The sequence below is a fragment of the Marmota monax genome, unplaced genomic scaffold (assembly GCF_021218885.2).
Source record: "Marmota monax isolate L192 unplaced genomic scaffold, Marmota_monax_Labrador192_F-V1.1 WCK01_AAM20220418_F8-fsc00007, whole genome shotgun sequence".
Lineage (NCBI taxonomy): Eukaryota > Metazoa > Chordata > Mammalia > Rodentia > Sciuridae > Marmota > Marmota monax.
In genome coordinates this window covers 20,681,202-20,699,210 of record NW_026692781.1, presented here as the reverse complement: position 1 = coordinate 20,699,210, position 18,009 = coordinate 20,681,202, and the positions used below count along the sequence as shown (strand labels likewise).

General features: G+C 33.8%; 1 protein-coding gene across 5 annotated transcripts in view; it reads left to right on the top strand.

Moving 5' to 3' along the window:
* The window catches only part of Tfpi (tissue factor pathway inhibitor), a 75,000-nt gene that overhangs the window by 25,390 nt on the left and 31,601 nt on the right, over positions 1–18,009 (top strand). For 2 of the 5 annotated variants that reach the window (XM_046447404.2, XM_046447409.2), the window contains exons 2-3: positions 5,020–5,073; positions 15,373–15,495. In XM_046447404.2, coding sequence (XP_046303360.1) covers positions 5,052–5,073; positions 15,373–15,495 — 145 coding nt within the window. In that variant the 5' untranslated portion in view covers positions 5,020–5,051. Of the gene's footprint in view, positions 1–5,019; positions 5,074–14,545; positions 14,694–14,772; positions 15,038–15,372; positions 15,496–18,009 lie in introns of those variants that run through there. The other 3 variants (XM_046447408.2, XM_046447405.2, XM_046447407.2) reach the window with 3 other exon arrangements.

The following is an 18,009-nucleotide window of genomic DNA, read 5'->3' as shown; positions in this document are numbered from 1 at the left end:
AGGGAAGGAAGGAAGGGAGAGAGGGAAGAGGGAAAGAAAGAAATAAAGAAAGACATTATTGATAAGAATGCACCATGGTGCAGCTTTGGAAAACAGTCTGACAGTTCATCAGATTGTTAAATGTAGATTTGTAGTGTGCAATGATTTGTATGTGGCTTGTCTCCAAAGACTTCATGTGTTGAGAGCTTGGTCCCTAGGGTAATAGTTGGGATAGATTATATGGAACCTCTAAGAGGTCATCCAGTAGAAGGTCCCTGGTAATTAGAAGAACCGGGTGAAATAGATTAAGATAGCTCTCATGGGATCCTGAGCTTTTGTGAGAGCAAGTTGTTGTGACTAAGACCAACTCCTGAAATACCCTCTGGCTTTATTTGGCAACATAGTCTTTCACTGCTGCATGAGCTCCTAACAGGATGCAATCAATCACTAGGCCCTCACCAAAGACCAAGTGAATGAGACTGCCTGATCTTGGACTTTCCAAGATCAAATATGTGAGGAAAAAACTAAACAAACAAAAATATTTTCCTTGTAAATTTATTTTGCCTTAGTATTCTCATTTCAGTAATGAAAAAGGGACACATATACCATTAACCCAACAATTCTACTCTTAATACCCAAGAGAAATATAAACATATGTTCACACCAAAATCTATGCAAGCATCATTCATAATATCCACAAAGTGGTAACAGCACAATTTTCATTAACTGAGGAATGGACAAAAACATTGTGGCATATCAATATAACAATATTTTCAGCAGTAAAAAGAAATGAATATATATATATATATATATATATATATATATCACAACTTTAGTGAAGCTTGAAAATATAGGCTAAGTGAAAGAAGTCATAAAAAATTTATAATTTTATTTATATGAAATTTTCAGGCAGTTCATAGAGACAGAATGTAGTAGAATGATAGTTTCCTACTGATGTGGAAATATTACATGTGTATGAATGTATATATCTTATATATTTACAAATGTGTGTGTGTATATATATATATATATGTTTATTTGACTAGGAATTTATATCTATAATATGTAAGATATAAAGTACTCCTACAACTCACTCATGAAATGACAAAGAATCTAAAAAAAGCAGATTATGAAGATAGTGACAGAGAAACTTGGGATGGTTTTCCTTTTAAATATTGTACTTAAAGATCTTTTGGAAATTTTGGGGAGAAGGGAATATCTGACCAGAGTCCTGAATGAAAGACAGAGTCTGCCATTCCATTATGCTGTAGAAGAGTGTTTCCAGAACAGGAAGTAGCCATTTCAAAATACTAAATCTAGCATGAGTTTGGTTTATTTAAGAATCAGCAGCTCCAATGGAGCCAAAGTTTTGTGTCCATAAAGCCAAAGGTAAAAAGAATGATAGGAAATAAACTTCAACAGGTAACTGGGAATGATGTATTATTCAATAAGCTGTCCACCTTTCCCATTGTGAAATGATTCTGCCTCATGATGATGACAATGATGATACAGCAAAACATCTCCAAGCTCCCATTATGTCTCTAATGGCCCTCAGATAGGTCCTCGTGGAAAAGCTGTAACTATGTAATGTGTCCAGAAGTAAATGTATCCCTAATATGCACACCAAATAGGACTTATTCAAATGTTCCTTATTGTATAACTAGCACAAACTCAGGATAACCTTGAATTCTCTGTCCTTCATATATTTTATCAGCTTGGTTACTTGATTTAATCAACATTTAACTCAAAAGTCTTTCATACTGTTCCATACTGTGTAGTTTTACCGATAATTCCCTATTCATAGCTTCAATCTGATCCTCTGAATTATGCTGTTATTCCATTTATAGTATTGTTTTCTGGTGTCTCTACATATATCTTGGGTTTTATAAGAGCACATATCATATGGTATGTTTTATGTTTTGTGGTTCTGTAGGAATATCCTTCAGAAAGTTAGAGTATAAATTCCTCAAGAAACCAGGCTTTGCCTGTATTTTCAAACCTCTCCTGGTATCACATGCAACTACTCACTAGCACAGTTATATAATCTAGTCTGGTTCAAGTAACTTCTGAGGCAAATAAAAATTTAAAGGGACTTTACCAAGAAATTCTGAAGTCAATACATCAGAAAGAGGTAATCAGACTAAGCATTTATTATGGTAGTATGATAATTATACTTAATTTTAAAGGTTATGAAAAAAATTCTTATATTTCCTTCAGTTTTTAAAGATACTAAGTCAACTCTCATCTGTTAAACTTTCCTTGTAATAGATCAGTTCTTTGCAGTTGATAAACATAAATAAATTCCTGAAGCATTTTTGACAAATTTTGATAAATCAGGTGTAACAAATGATATTTGACAAAGTTTTTAAAAACTTTTGCACTTATGAGATCTTTAACTGAGAATACTGTTGTTCTGAACAAGACCAGCCACTGATTGATCATCAGTGTTGGGTTCATAAGCAGCATTAAAGCAGCATCCATACTGAGAAACCTAAAATAATACAGATTAGATTATTTAAGAGTTACAAAATTTGGGAAAAAATAATTTAAATTGATAAACCATAGTTTTAAAATGATGCTATAGTTTCCTGGACAGAGCAATATAAACCAAATGAAAAAAATAAAGTAAAAATTTTATGCATCTGCAGAAAAACGTAAATGTTAAGTCAAGAAACATAAATCAAAATATCAAGGAAAATATTGCAATTGTACTTTCTAACAGATGGACTCTGAGATGTAGAACTATTTGTGACATCTAGTAAATGTTTTTCGAAATCAGTGAATTTCCAAGTAGACTAATGTGATGCACAACCAGAAAAAAAAAAATAAATAAAAAGACAAAAATCCCACAAAACCAAGTATACTGAATGTTGCATCCTGACAGTCACTGAAAACAATATAATATGTGACTCCCCCCATAAAAAATTTGCAAACCTCATATCTGATAAAAGGAATATATCCAAAAGAGTAAAGGAATTCTTGAAATTCAACAATAAGAAGACATACAGTTTACAAATGTAAAAGAGATTTGAACAGACACCTGAACAAAGAAGATACAAGGTGGCAAATAAGCACATGAAAAGATGTTTATCACTATTATCAGGGAATTGGGACTTGAAACAATAATGAAGTAGAAGAAGAAACCTATTAGAATAGCTAAACCTTAAGAAATCAGCAGCCCAAACACTGGCAATGATGTAGGTAACAAAGTCCTCTTATTGCAGATGAAAATACAAAATGGCTTTGCTATTTTGAAAGGCAGTTCATCAATTTCTTATAAAGGTAAGCATAGTTTTAACATATGATCTAACAATCACTCTCCTAGATATTGGTCTGACTGATTTGAAAACTTATGTCCACACATACACACTAAACACGTATTTATAGAAGTTTTAGTCATAATTAAGAAAAACTGGAAGAATCCAAGATGGCCATCTATATATAAGTAAGCAAACTGTGGTAAAATAACACAATGGAATATTACTTAGTAGTATAAAAATAATAAAGAGCTGTAAAGGTATAGAAAGATATCGAAAATCCTCAAATGCATATCACTGATACTAGAACACCATCTGAATAGACTTCATACTATGTGATTACAATTCTTTGACATTCTGAAAAAGGCAAAACTATAGATAAAATAAAAAGATCACCAGAGATTAGAGAAAAGGATGTGTGAATGGGGGAAGTCGAGGAATTTTATATAGTCAGCTATTCTATGATACTACATAGATGAATCAATGACATTGTGCATTCCTGGATCAGGACAACCAGGAAGAATACACACTGTGACAAGAAAATCATACTGTATTACAAATGTATGAAACTACCTTACTGAAGTAGTTATGGGGGTTAGTGTAGCTCATATAATTTAGAAATGAGTGGAATATGCAAATGTAAAGGGAAAAGGAACTGCACATAAACACTGCACTGCTATTAACAAAATTTTTTCTTATGAAGATATGGATTAATAATTCTAATACTGGCATACATATGTATGAGAAATGAACAATTAAGTGGCTGAGTTGATAGTGATAGTCTGTTTTCTCACTGTTGGAGTAGGAATTTATAGATTAATCAAAAAGGTAGGTTAGAATGATTTATGTGGTTATAGAATAGAATTAGAGATATACATAAGAAGTCATGCTTTGCTTAATATAGATGAATATGTTTCCATGTAGATTTATTTATATAATTTGTTGTGTTTTGAAATAATATTATTGAGATCTAAGTGATGTATAAATAATTGCCCGTATTTAATATAAATATTTTGGTGAGTGTGTTAGTTTCTCATTGCTGTGACAAAATACCTGAGCAAAAAGACTAAACTGGGGAAAATTTTATTTTAGCTCACAGTTTCAGGGTTTCAGTCCATGGTTGACCAGCTCCACTGTTTTGGGACTGAGATGAGGCAGAACATTATGGAAGAAGGATGTGGCAGTGGAAAGCTGCTCACCTCATGGCTGCCAGGAAACAGAGAAAGAGAAAAGGGTTCAGGATAAGGTATCACCCCTAAGGGTACTCCCAAGGACCAACCCCAAGGACCCACCCCTTCCAAATAAGTTCCATGTCCTACACTTCATACCAACTCCTTATAGTTCATTTAGCTATGAATCCCTCAATAGATTAAGCCATTGATGAGGTGAGAACCCTCATGATCCAATTACTTGCCAAATCCCCACCTTTGAATATTGCTGCATTGAGGACCAGACTTCAACACTTGAATCTTTATGAGACATTTTATATACAAACCATAACAATGAGTTTGAATACATGGAAAAACCCAAGATAACCATTCACCCCAATCAAGGTAATAGACATCCAACACCTCTCAAAGGTGTGTGTGTGTGTGTGTGTCCCCTAGTTTCTGTTCTGTTTATTGTAAGAATAATTAATTTGATATATAACCTTACATTTTTAAATATTAAACACTGTTGTTTATAGTGATCACTTGTACAGCAGATCTCTAGAATTTATTCCTCTTGCCTAACTGTAATTTTGTAGCCATTGAAAAACTTCTATTTTTTCCCGAAACTGCAGACTCTGGAACCACTACTGTACTCTGTGCTTCTATGAATTTGGTTATTATAGAAAGTAAGTGAAACTGAAGAATTTATGGAAAAAAATTAAAGAAAAATCTTCTTGACCTTGATCCTGACAATGGTTTCTTAGATGTAAGATTAAAAAGCATGTGCTACAAAAGCAAAAATAGAGAAGAGAAACTACTTACACCAAAATTTTTTACAAAGGAAGCAATCCATAATCAATAGAATGAGAAGACAAGCTATTAGAGGGGGGAACATATATTCTTTCTTTCCTTTTTTGTTACTTTTTAAATGGCTTTTTTGAGATATAATTCATGTAAAACATATAATTCACCCATTTAAAGAGTTCAATTTAATGGTTTTAGCAGTATAATTACAGGGTTTGGGAACATTATCCAATCTCTCAATGTGAAATACCATCCAAGTTGAGAACATTTTTTAAACCCACGAAAAGAAACTAGATGAAATAACATTCCCTCTACTTCTCTCACCCAATACCATCATCCCTCAGCAATAAATAAACAAGATTTGCTTATCATTGACACGTCATAAATTACTAGTTTTTTTCACTTACATAATATTCACTGGATTCATCCATGTTGTGGTATCATCAGGACATAACTCCTTAGTATTTCATGATATGGATATAGCCCATTTTACTTATTAATTATCAGCAGGATATTTGGATTGATTTCATTTTTTGGCCAATGAATATTATTGTCCTGAACTTTTGTGTGCATGTTTTTATGTGGACACATAATATCATTTCACTACTTAAAAGTGGAATCTTTTCCAATGCTTGTTATGTGATTTTTTGATCACAGACATTGTAGTGTGTGTGAAGTGGGTTCTCATAATTTTGATTTTGACTCCCCTACTAATTATGTCAAGCATCTTTATATATTTTTATAGTTTATTTGAATATCTTCTATAAGGAAATGTCTGTTCATACCATTTCCCCATTTTTAAAATTGGGCTACGTATCTTTAAATACCATTGAGTTGTAATAAGAATTCCACATATATAATAATATCTGTATATATGTGAGGGATTAGTTCCAGGACCTCTTAGGATACCAAAATCTATAAATGCTCAAATCCCTCATATAAAATGGCATAGTGTTTGCATATAATCTCTATATCTCCTTCCATGTACTTTAAATAAGCTCTATATTATTTATAGCATCTAACATGATATAAATGCTATGTAATCAGTTCTTATACAGATTCCTTAGGAAATAACGACAAGAAATAAAAGTCTGTAAATGTTATTATTATAGAGAGATTTTTCTCAAATATTTTCTATTCACTGTTAATTTTTGATTGAAACATTTGACTATATTTTCATCATATATTGTAGATCAGATATATCATTTTCAATTATCTTTGCTTTTATTCAGCCTCTGTTTTTTTCTTTCTAGAGAAATTATTTTGTAGGAAATGTTTCTAAACTTGATTGAATCCAATTGTTTTTTTTCCTTTGCTATTTTGCTTTTGGTGTCATGTTTAAAAGACTTAGCCTAACACAAGATCACAAAGATTGTTTTCTATGTTTTTGAAACATATTACAAGTTTTATTCTTGAATTTAGGTCATTGATCTATTTTGAGTTAATTTTGTATGGTAATGGGAGGGGTCTGATCTCATCCTTTTACATGAGCCTATTCAAGTATCTCAGCATCATCTGTGTCAAAGATTATTTTTCCCCCTGCCCTGGAATAGTCTTGACCCCCTCCTTGTCAAAGTTCAGATGACCATAAGCATATGTTTTTTTTTATTTTTTATTGACTCTCAATTCTTTTCCATTAATGTAGATGTGCATCCTATATCATTGTCATACTGTCTTAATGACTGTAGCTTTTAGTTAAGTTCTGAAATCAAGGTGAGTCTTTCATTTGTTTGGAAGACTATCTTGATTATCCTTGATCTCTTGAATTTCCACATGAATTTTAAGATTATCATGTCAATTTCTTTAAAAGCAAAACAAAAACTGCTGGGGATTTAAAAGGGATTTCACTAACTGCAGATCAAATTGGGGCATTCTGCCATCTTAATGTTAAATCTTCTTATCCATGAACAAGGGATATATTTCTGTTCATTTAGGTCTGTATGTGCATTTTTACTAGACTGAATCCACATCCCTTCATAACTCAGACATGTATAGGTCTTCTTTTACATTTAACTCTGCTATCTATAAAAACAGAAATAAATGGACAAGGCACAGTGGTGCATACCTGTAAACCCAGGGGCTCTGGAGAGTGGAGCAGAAGGATAATGAGTTCAAAGTCAGCCTTAGCAACTTAGTGAGGCCCTAAGTAACTTAGCAAGACCCTGTCTCTAAATAAAATGTTAAAAAAAAAAAAAAAAGGCTGAGGATGTGGCTCTGCATTTGAGTGTCCCTGGGCCAAATCGCCAATTACAAAAAAAAAAAGAAAAAGAAAGAGAAATGACACTGAATTTCTTCAGGAGAATCTGGGTGCTATAAAAGATGTTGAATCTTCCTCCTCATTTGGAATAATTTATTATACACTAAGTTACATTAAGTTTTCTCCTGATTTCTGAGTGTTTCTTGTATAATAAAACTTACTGAAGGAAAAAAAAAAGGAGATCTTACAGATCTTATAAGATCTTATCTCTTGAAAGTTTTTATAGAAACTTACATAATGCTCATCATCCAAATTTTATGTGTAATATATAAAAGTATACATGTACTTGAAAACATATAAAAATGCTGGAAGAAAACGTACAAATTTGATTAACTGTCTCTAAGAAGAAGTAATGGGATGAAGAAGATAAAGAGGGCTAGGACCAATGTGTTTTTGCCATAAAATAATTTTAATGTTTGTCTGTTTTTATGTCAAATATGCATGCATCACAATAAATATAACTATATCTTAGTAAAAGTTTATATATATATATATATATATATATATATATATATATATATATATATCCTAAGACTAAATAACCTGGCTGACCTTGAAATCAAACGTGGTATTGAATAAATAGCAGGTTTGAAGGTTTGAGCTCACAGTGCAAAGCATTAGTTGAAAGGATATATTTTAATCCTCTCAGGAAATATAGTTGTTGCTGATCTGTTTCTATGAGATTCTATAATATATATGTGTATATATATATATATATGTATATATATATATATATATCTTTTATTTGCTTGATATTTGGCATTCAAATACTATCATTGATTCCATGGTATTCTCATATCTGAGGTGCAATAAGATTTTTATCTTGCTCAGAGGTCTCTGGCAGTAAGTCTGGTGCTCAAAAACACTGAATTTGTTGATACCTACTCAAACTTTGTTGTCATTATCATAAGCAGAGAGTTTTAGAGGCTTCAGTCCATGATCAGTTGGACAGATTGATTTGGGAAATGTAGCACATCACTGCAAGGGTGTGTGCCAGAGCAATATCATTAACCTCATGGCTGAGAAATAAAAGAGTGAGAGCATATTTTAGATTATATGCCTGATAAGGGATTAATTCCAAAATACATAAGAAACTCCTTCAACTCAATAGGAATAATAAATAAATTGAAGATTGTATAAAGAAATTGAACATGTATTCCTCCAAAGAAAACATACAGATTGCAGGATCACATTGGTCCTGCAATCTGTACACGTGGTAAAAATAAGAATTCATACCCCATTTGAATCAAATGTATGATATATGATATGTCAAGATCATTGTAATGTTTTGAACAACCAATAAAAAAAGAAAACATACAAATGGATAACAGGTATATGATAATATGCTACATAACATTAATTATCAGGGAAATGAAAATCAAAGCAATAGTGAGGTGCTGCCTTATACTTGTTTGTATGACTATCATAAAAGATCAAAAGATGAGGTGTTAATGAGGATATGGAGAAATTGGAGCCCTAGCACACTTTAGGTGAAAATATAAAATGATGAAGCAGCTATGAAAAATGGTGTGGAAGCTCATCAAAAAAATGAAACAAGAACATGAGAGAGAGCCTACCAAAAGAATAAAACCTTTTCCAGCTACTCTTCCAATAGGGAATTAATATCCAGAACATACAAAGAACAAAAAAAAATGACAACAAAATACAATAAATAACCCAAATAAATAAATGGGAAAAATATCTAAATAGATATTCAAAAGAAGAAATGCAAAAGTTCAAGAAATATGTGAAAAGAATGATCAATGACTTTAGTCTTTAGGGAAATAAAATCAAAACCACATGGATTTCATCTCATTACATAGAGAATGGCAATCATCAAGACTGCTGGTAAAGATGTGTGAGAAAAGGTACGTTTATATACTGTGGGTAGGACCACAAATTAATACAACTCTAGAAAGCAGTATGGAGATTCCCAAAAGGAATAGAGAAAACATATGAACCAGGTATCTCACCCTTGGATATTTATTCAAAAAAACTAAAATACTATACTACATACTATAGTGATACATGCAGACCAATGTTTGGAGCAGTAGAATTCACAACAGCCAAACTGCAACCAGCTCAGATGCCCATCAATAGATGACTTACTAGATGAAGACAATGTAGTTTTACTCAGCCATAAAGAAGAAAGAAATTATGTCATTTGCTGGTGAGATGAAAGTAAAGAACATCATGCTAAGTGAAGTAAACAAGACTTAGAAAGTCAAAGGTCAAATGTTTTCTCTTATAAGTGGAAGTTAAAGAAAAGAAAGGAATAAAAAAAGATGTCAGCTGGGCGCAGTGGGTGCATGCCTGTAATACCAGCGGCTCTGGAGGCTGAGGCAGGAGGATTGCAAGTTCAAAGCCAACCTCAGCAGACAGCAAGGTGCTAAGCAATTCAATGAGACCCTGTCTCTAAATAAAATACAAAATAGGGCTGGGAATGTGGCTCAGTGGTCGAGTGCCCCTGAGTTCAATCCCTAGTACCAAAAAACAAAACAAAAGAAAAGAATGGGATGTTACAAACATAGAAGGGAGGCCAAAAGAGTAAAAGCAGGGAGGAGGGAAGAGCATTTGGAACTATCACAGATTTAAATCTACCAAATTATTCTACGTCCATACACCACAACACGTCCAGCAAACACATACACACACACTCTCTCTCTCTCTCTCACACACACACACACACACACATAATGCATTAATTAAAATAATAACAGCAATAACAGAAGTAGAGCTAGCAGATCAAGGGAGGGAAGAGGGGAGGAACAGGAAAATACTATACAATGAGATGGATTTAATTATGTGCAAGCCACAATAAATCCCATTATTATGTATAATTATAATGCACCAATGAAAACTGATTTAAAAGTTATTTAAAAATGAAAATAGAATTATTAGATGATCTATCAATCCAACTTCTGGGAACATACTAAAAACAGTTGATATTAGAATCATATCTGCATTCCAATTTTCATTACGGCATTATTCAAAATAGCCAAGACAAAAACGACTCAAGTATTCCTCAACAGATGAATGGAGAAAACATCTACTACATAAACAATGGAATATTATTCAGCTTTAATAATGAAGAAAATCCTGCAGTTGCAGCAATGTGGATGCAACTTGAAGCCCTTATGTTAGTGAAAAATCCAGCCACAGAAGAGGACATAGATATATTTAAAAATAGCGTCGCCTTCTACCTAAGGCGGTATACAAAGGTATTTCTTTTACTGTCCAAGAGAGGGCCTAAAAGAAGTGACACCCCAGTAACAATGAACATACCAAGTGCACAGACCTTTTTTTTTTTTTTTTAGCATCAATCTCCAATGATAGGAATTAGGTCTCTTTAGATAAATGGTTGCCTCTATGACTGGGACAGAAACTAACAATATGAGCCCAGAGTATCTTATAGCAATAGAAAATAAAGAGACACTAAAAAATTTGAAAACCCACATTAATGAAGCTATGGCAAATAAGTATAGGAGCCAGATCAATGCTCTTTCATATTGGCCAAAGCTGGGGGACAACTTGAAAAAGAATATAAATTGTATTTGATGATGATATAAAATATAAAGCAAATATCCATTAATTCATACAGATAAAAATAAAGCTTTTAATAATTTAACAAGTGGAAGAGAACAAATACCTGCTCCAGAAGAATCTCAGACAATTTTAATACATACTCTGATCTCAAGGAGAGAGAACATAACTCCCCACTCCTGAAGTGTGATGTATGTAGTGATTTCTTTCCAGAGAATAATATGGACAGGAGAGAGTCAGAAATATCTTCACACTGGAGAAAACTAACAAGCACTGCCCAAACCAAGTGATTAAAGTCAGTATCAACAGTCAAAAGTCATGTTGGAACGTTGCCCCTTGATGTCATAAAAATAACATATTAACTCTATGATCTTCTTCCCCCAAACTTACAATCATAGTTTCATTATGAGAAAAATATCAGACAAATTTGTAGGCGCATCCTACAAAATGCCAATTCTGCATTCTTCAGAATTGCCAAGAACGTTTAAAACAAGGAAAAGTCTGAGAAACTGCCACAGCCAGCGATTCCTTAGAAGAGATGACAATTAAAAGTAATGTGGTATTCTGGATGGGATGCTAGAACAGAAAAAGGAATAGTGGAAACTAAGGAGACCTGCTTCAAGTAAGGACTTCAATTAATAAAATGGATTAACATTGGGTATGCTAATGGTGACAAATGCACCATATTAATGAAAGATGTTAAGAATGTCAGGGAATAAAAGAAATTTTTTAAAGGACTAGAGATATGGCTCAGTGTTTAATTGCCTCTGGGTTTAATCCCCGGTCCAAAGTGATGATAAGGATGCTGATGATGATTATGATGATGATGATAATGATGTCAGGTTTATGAAGTCTCTGTACTCTCTTTACAAGTTTTTTATTATTATTATTATTTTGTAAATCTAAAGCAGGCAAACTGTTAGATAATACCAGGAATTTAAAATGAAATGTTTGTGTGGGATATATCATAGCAGGGTTTAAACATGCTGGGAAAATGTAATAGTAATGGAATACCTTGGAGAATGAAAGATGAAATTGGTTGATCTTGAGCTCACTGGGCCTTCAACCACCTTGTAGTCCAAGGGAGTGAAATCTGAGAAGGAAACCACATTTGAGTTTGCCTAGCAACTGCCTCTAGAGAAAACCATTGGTCAAGTAGAAACTCCAGCCAAGGTGTGTGCTCCTTTATAGTAGATGAAAAGACGTTTAGTTCACCAAGGCATCTGGATTTCATTGTGCATTAGAAGTGACTACAAAGAAAATGCTAAGAATAAAAGGTTCTGGGAGAAACTATGTGGAGCTACCACATTTTGTTTAGACTTATTCAGAGTTTTGAACATCCTCTAAAGAGCCCTACAGTGCTCAAGGTAATTAATTTGAACAAAAGAAAATAAAACAAAGATATGAGGTCAATAGAAAAACACTGCTGAGTTGGATAGCGTCCTGGACCTGACACCAACTGGCAGTTGAATATTGGTCTAGAGTTTAGTGGGAAATGTGGAGCAATTATCAGTGGTGAAAGAAAAGGCAGTGGTCCAGGATTCATTGAGAAACACTGAAGCTGGCACACTAGTGGAAGAAAAACATAAAACAGTTCTGCTGTTAGTATGAGTATGCTGTAACAGAAATGGCATAGATGATCACATTTGTAAATGTGATTATAAAATAATAGTAGTAATCCATAAGTTGATAGTGGAAACAATTAATATTCCCCCTTCAAAAGTATTGAGAACAAGCATACAAGGACTTTGAAGAGAGAACATTTTTTACCAAATGTGACATCTAGACCCCCTTTGTTTCAATCAAATGGTTGCCCAACAGAAGCCCACTTAGAAATGATTTAGACTGAAATCTAGTATTATTATACATCAACTCTACTAGACAGATAGACCTAGGAAACTGTTGTACTGTTTATTAGTTAAAAGCATTTCACATACCTTTCCTAGCTTGTCTCACCTGGATCCAATGTTATAAAAAAGCAAATGCCTATCTTCCAGCTTCCCACCCAACTTTGTCCAATTTTCTGTAAATGTTTTTTTTAAAAAGTCTATTAAAAGGAAAAAAACTAATTTTCAATTGAATTTTAGATAAATTATTTCTTTACATGTAAAGACATATCCTCAAAATATTTACTCTGCAACCATAAACCTCCATTTTTAAAACTCTTTGTCAATAGATCCTGTGCTCAACAAAATTGTTTATATTATTGTCCTCACAATTATTTTAGCTATAGTGTGCTGTAGTATATAGACAGTGCTTTGCCTGTTGACACTCTTCCTTCTGGAAGCAACAATCCCCTCCTTCAGGGAACTATGCTCATTCACTCCACCCCTAAAATATAATTCCATACACACTTGCCAAGGTATTACATTTTCTTGTTCCATATTCCTGACTGGTTAAGGGTCCACTAAATTTTATTTAGGGCCCATTAAATCCATGAAGTTCTCCCGAGTGCTTCACTTCAAATGCATTAGGGTAAAGTGTGGCACTTTTTACAAATTGAAACTATGAATTGTTTGACCCTAGTGGATATAAAGAGTATTCACACTATTTGGATGGATGAAACTTTGTGGTTTAAAATTTCAAAAATGGTAAATGACTACATTTCCAACTTTGTAGAAAAAGTTGTGCTGCAGTGGGAGAATAAAACCTTGCAAATCGTTTAGCAGCAAGAGGAGACAGCAGTAGTGTCTTAAGTCTGGTTGTTTCTGTCATGCAACATATACCTACCCTCTAGTCCCAGATGGGTCCCATTTTCTAGAACAAAGTCTAATTACCTTTGACTTAAATTTGTCCAAGTTTACTTTGGATCTTTGAAACCAAAAACTTAATGACTAAACTTGGTGAAGACGTTAGGCTTCCTTTTTTAGAGATACTAACTTCATAGATTTGGAGTCCTAATTCTTGAATTCTTCACCAAGCACTCAACCTCTGCCTAATTCGAGCCATGTAACGAAAAAAAAAAAAAAAAAAAAAAAGCTTCATGTTATACTCAAGGTATAGCAGGATTGCATATCATAGAATCAAATGGAAATAGAAAAACTGAAAAATGTCTTCAAAGATAAGATGATAAAAAATAAGATGATACCGAGCAGTGTAGTAGAAAGAGCCTTCACAATCACATGTGCATATATTATATATGTGTGTGTATATGTATGCAAGCATACATATTTTGTGAATTCACTTAATGTGCTATGACAAGATATATAATCCTGCCACTGACTAAACATCAGATATATGCTAAACTTTCCCATGTGTCATGAGAAAATAAATAATACATTTCACAGTGATTAAGGAAGCTTAAAGTAAAATTGAATTTATTACTCTTTTATTTAAGACTGCTTAAATTCAATGGTATACCTTTCCTTCGCATAATGGTGCATACTGTGTCTGTGACTACGACAAACCCAGAGAAGCCTCTAAATTGGCTTGGGTGGAATATCTGACCCTGTCCTTGTGTTTACTGCTTTCCTTCCTGACTCTGCAGGCGTCAGTGGCTGAACATGTGCACGTGTTACCTCTTTCCTCTTTTTCTGCTGCATGAACATTACACATTTCCTTTCACCTTTAGTTTCAAAGGAGAATTCATTTTGTTTTTAAGAGCTGCTTGTATTTTCCCATTATTATTTTGCTCTGGACCTTTAAATCATTCTGGAACAGGAAAAGCCTCACTCTCCTGCTGAAATCTGTTTCCGTTCAAGGGTAAGAAGGTTAGCTCACTACTTATAGTCACTTTTCTGTGAGACTCTTAAAACAGATCAGTCTAAATTGGGGAGGATGAACAGGCAAAGGGGACTGGCTGAAATGTTAATCGTTTTGGGGGGTCTACAGTTCTGTCTGTCTGGCAGCTCATAGAAAACCTGGTTAGGAAATGAGTTATAAACAAATATGTTGCAAAGGAAACAAAGTTGGAATTTCTGAAAATGTGTTTCCTCTTTAAAAGAGGGATCAGAGCAAAGGGAGAAAGAACTATCAACTGAAAATTGCATTAAGAACGTAACAGAAAAATTCAAGAAAAATAAGAATAGCTGTAAGAACTATGGAAAGTATGATTTCACATGAAATGGATCTTAATACACACAGCTGTACAGATTAGCAGTTACCTATGGCTCTTAGTCATTGCCCCTTGAAATTGTATTTTCAATGTTGAAATGTGACCTGTATACTTGAATATTATTAACTTTATTTACTAATAATGTTTTTTTTTTCAGTAAATTTAAATGTATCCTACACATTTTAAATATGATTCATGGCATACATGAGTCTTAGAGATGTATACGTGTATGTATTTAAAGTTACAGAAATTTGCATTAGAGCAAGGTTAGAGATGGGCTCACATCAGCTCTGTATTTACTAGGTATGTTTGATTTTTGTATTTCAGAGATGATTTATGCAATGAAGAAAGAACACGTGTTTTGGGCTTCTGTATGTCTGCTGCTTAGTCTTGCCCCTATGCCTCTTAATGCTGTTCCTGAGGAAGATGAAGAACATACAAATATCACAGGTAAAATGTTACAAACATTTATCTTGTTTAGTTGGTCAAACTTCTCAAGTTTTTTTTCCCTTCATGTAGGGAATTTTTTTTTAAGTCTTATTTCCCTTTGGACACCTCTTATATGTTTTATGATTATTTTTTAAACTCAGTCCTAAATCAAATTACCAAAGCAAGAAAGTCTCTGGGCTATAATATTAAACACTGAAGTCTCTCTGAAATATTGCAGGGAGCAAAGTGCTGAAGAAACACGATGCCACCGTTTAGCTGGGAGAAAGTAGTGTGGGATGGAAAAGGAAACTACAGATACTGGAGATTTCAGCCATTCTCTCCTTATTGCCCATATTTCCAAAAAGAGAATTTCAGAAATGAAGCTAATGTAAGAATCTAGTCAGGCAGAGTTCCACAGGATCTTGTAATGGAAGTTAGTTCCAATCCCAAAAAGCTCTGAGTATAAAAATGAACATACTTATAATGAAAAATAGAACAAGGAAAAGGCTGCATAGCATTTGTTATCTAGATTTATACTTTATGTAAAAAGTTATATTTTGTAGCAAATTAGTAAATTATTGACAGACATCTCAAACTATTGGTAATAGAGAATATTAACATTGTGATAGCCCCTATCATTTATTTGGTAGTTTGTGATAGACATTTCCATAAATACATATTTCAATTTCACATCTCTAACCACTTTAAGTTGATGATTTTCAGTGTATTCCCTTTTAACAAAGATGTATGAATACATTTTGTGTGTGTGTGTGCCTGAAATGGGTTGGTTCAAAGCAAACAGTAATGATTGAAGCCAGATACTTAAGAATCTCACAGTTTCAGAGGGGAGCCTGGAGGGTAGACAGGCCATTTCAGTATAACATAGTGCACAGAGTGAAAGAGCATGCAGAAGCTGCTGCTCTTGATACAAAGAGAAAGCAACTCATCCAAACTTGGTGATCTGAGAACTTGGCTTGGAAATACAGAGTTATAAAAATTTCCTAGAGATCCAAGAAAATAAAAACCATTCTGTTCTTTGGACAATAGGAATGTGGACCTTATGAGATGATTTTTAGTCCTTTATTTAACTCTTTTCTCAAATGGGAATGAGATAAGTAATGACATGCTGAAAGTTAGGGGGACAAGGGATGTTGAGGACAATATCCCAACAAGATAAAGACAGGCAAGCTCATCTTGGGAGGTACAAAGAGAATGGGTCCCAGTGTTCTCTCTGTCCAGTCTCCCTCGAAGGACTGAGAAAATGTATGCCAGTTATGTAGGAACTGCCACAGTCAGGCAGGGAATTGTTTCTGATGCCACAGTCATCCAGTAAACTAGAATTAGCCCCTCAATAATTAAGTCAAATCTTAAAGTCACTATAAGGTAGCTTGCTGAACTAGATGGAAAGGAAATGATTTTGATTATAGCATAGACTTGAAGACCTCCTGGCTTACTTGTTACATAGTCTTAGTTTTGTTTTTTGTTTGGTTTTTTTTTCTGTTTTATTTTTCATTGATATTGCAACACCATGATACCACATCTGAATGAGTTCAAATTTGGAGATACAACTTGTCACATGATGCCAAGATCATACCATCACTTTGTAGAAATATATTGTTTCATTGAAATAAGGTACTATCAATTACAGAAAAATATACAGAATTTTTCTACCTCTCTCACAGTCAACTGTAGACTTAAAAAAAAAAATCAGCCCAAACAGCAGGTATGAGGATGTAGAATAAACTTCTTGATAAGAAAACACCATAATAAATAAAAGTACTGATTTTTTTTAAGCCTTTGGACTAGGAGACACAAGATTAGCAGAACACATTTAGAGAAAGGCAGATATGTTTCAGCAGAATCAGAACTGAGCAGGCCTGTGCTCACAGAGGTGGTTTTCCATTCATACCTTTGTGAAATTAAAAGTTATTTAAACCCTCTGAATTCCAGTGTTCCAAATTGTAAATAAGTGTTGTCATAACTTACTTCCACATGGTTGGAAACAGCATAAAGGCATCTGGCACACTTTCCTGGCAAAGAGAAGGCAAAGAGAACCTATCTGTATTGTTCCTTTTCATAGAAGTTGAATTCTTTAGTCAGAGAGCCAAATGGCAGGTGGCCTCTGTTACCTGAGAGCTCTAGATTCCCAGAGGAATGACCCAAGGATGAGAGTTCTAACAGACAGTACATGACATTTCCTCAGGCACCAAATAGTTTACTGAGCCTTTGATCCAACATCCCAGGACACATTCTCAACTGTGGAACACAAAATACCTGGAATCAACTACAAAAATGGTTGAATGCAAACCATAATTTTATTTGTGTGGCTACCCCAGATTCAATTACTATGATATTGCCCCTTCTGATCAGAAGCAGATAATCCCGACTGATAGACATTTTCTTCAGGTCTCAATTTCAAGTCTCAGGAAAGCTAGCCTTAATTCCCTCAGGTAGGCATCCAGTTACAGACTTGCAAAGCACTCTGAATCTCCCAAATATTTATGTAAGTCTACAAGGTTTACATACTCCATGAGA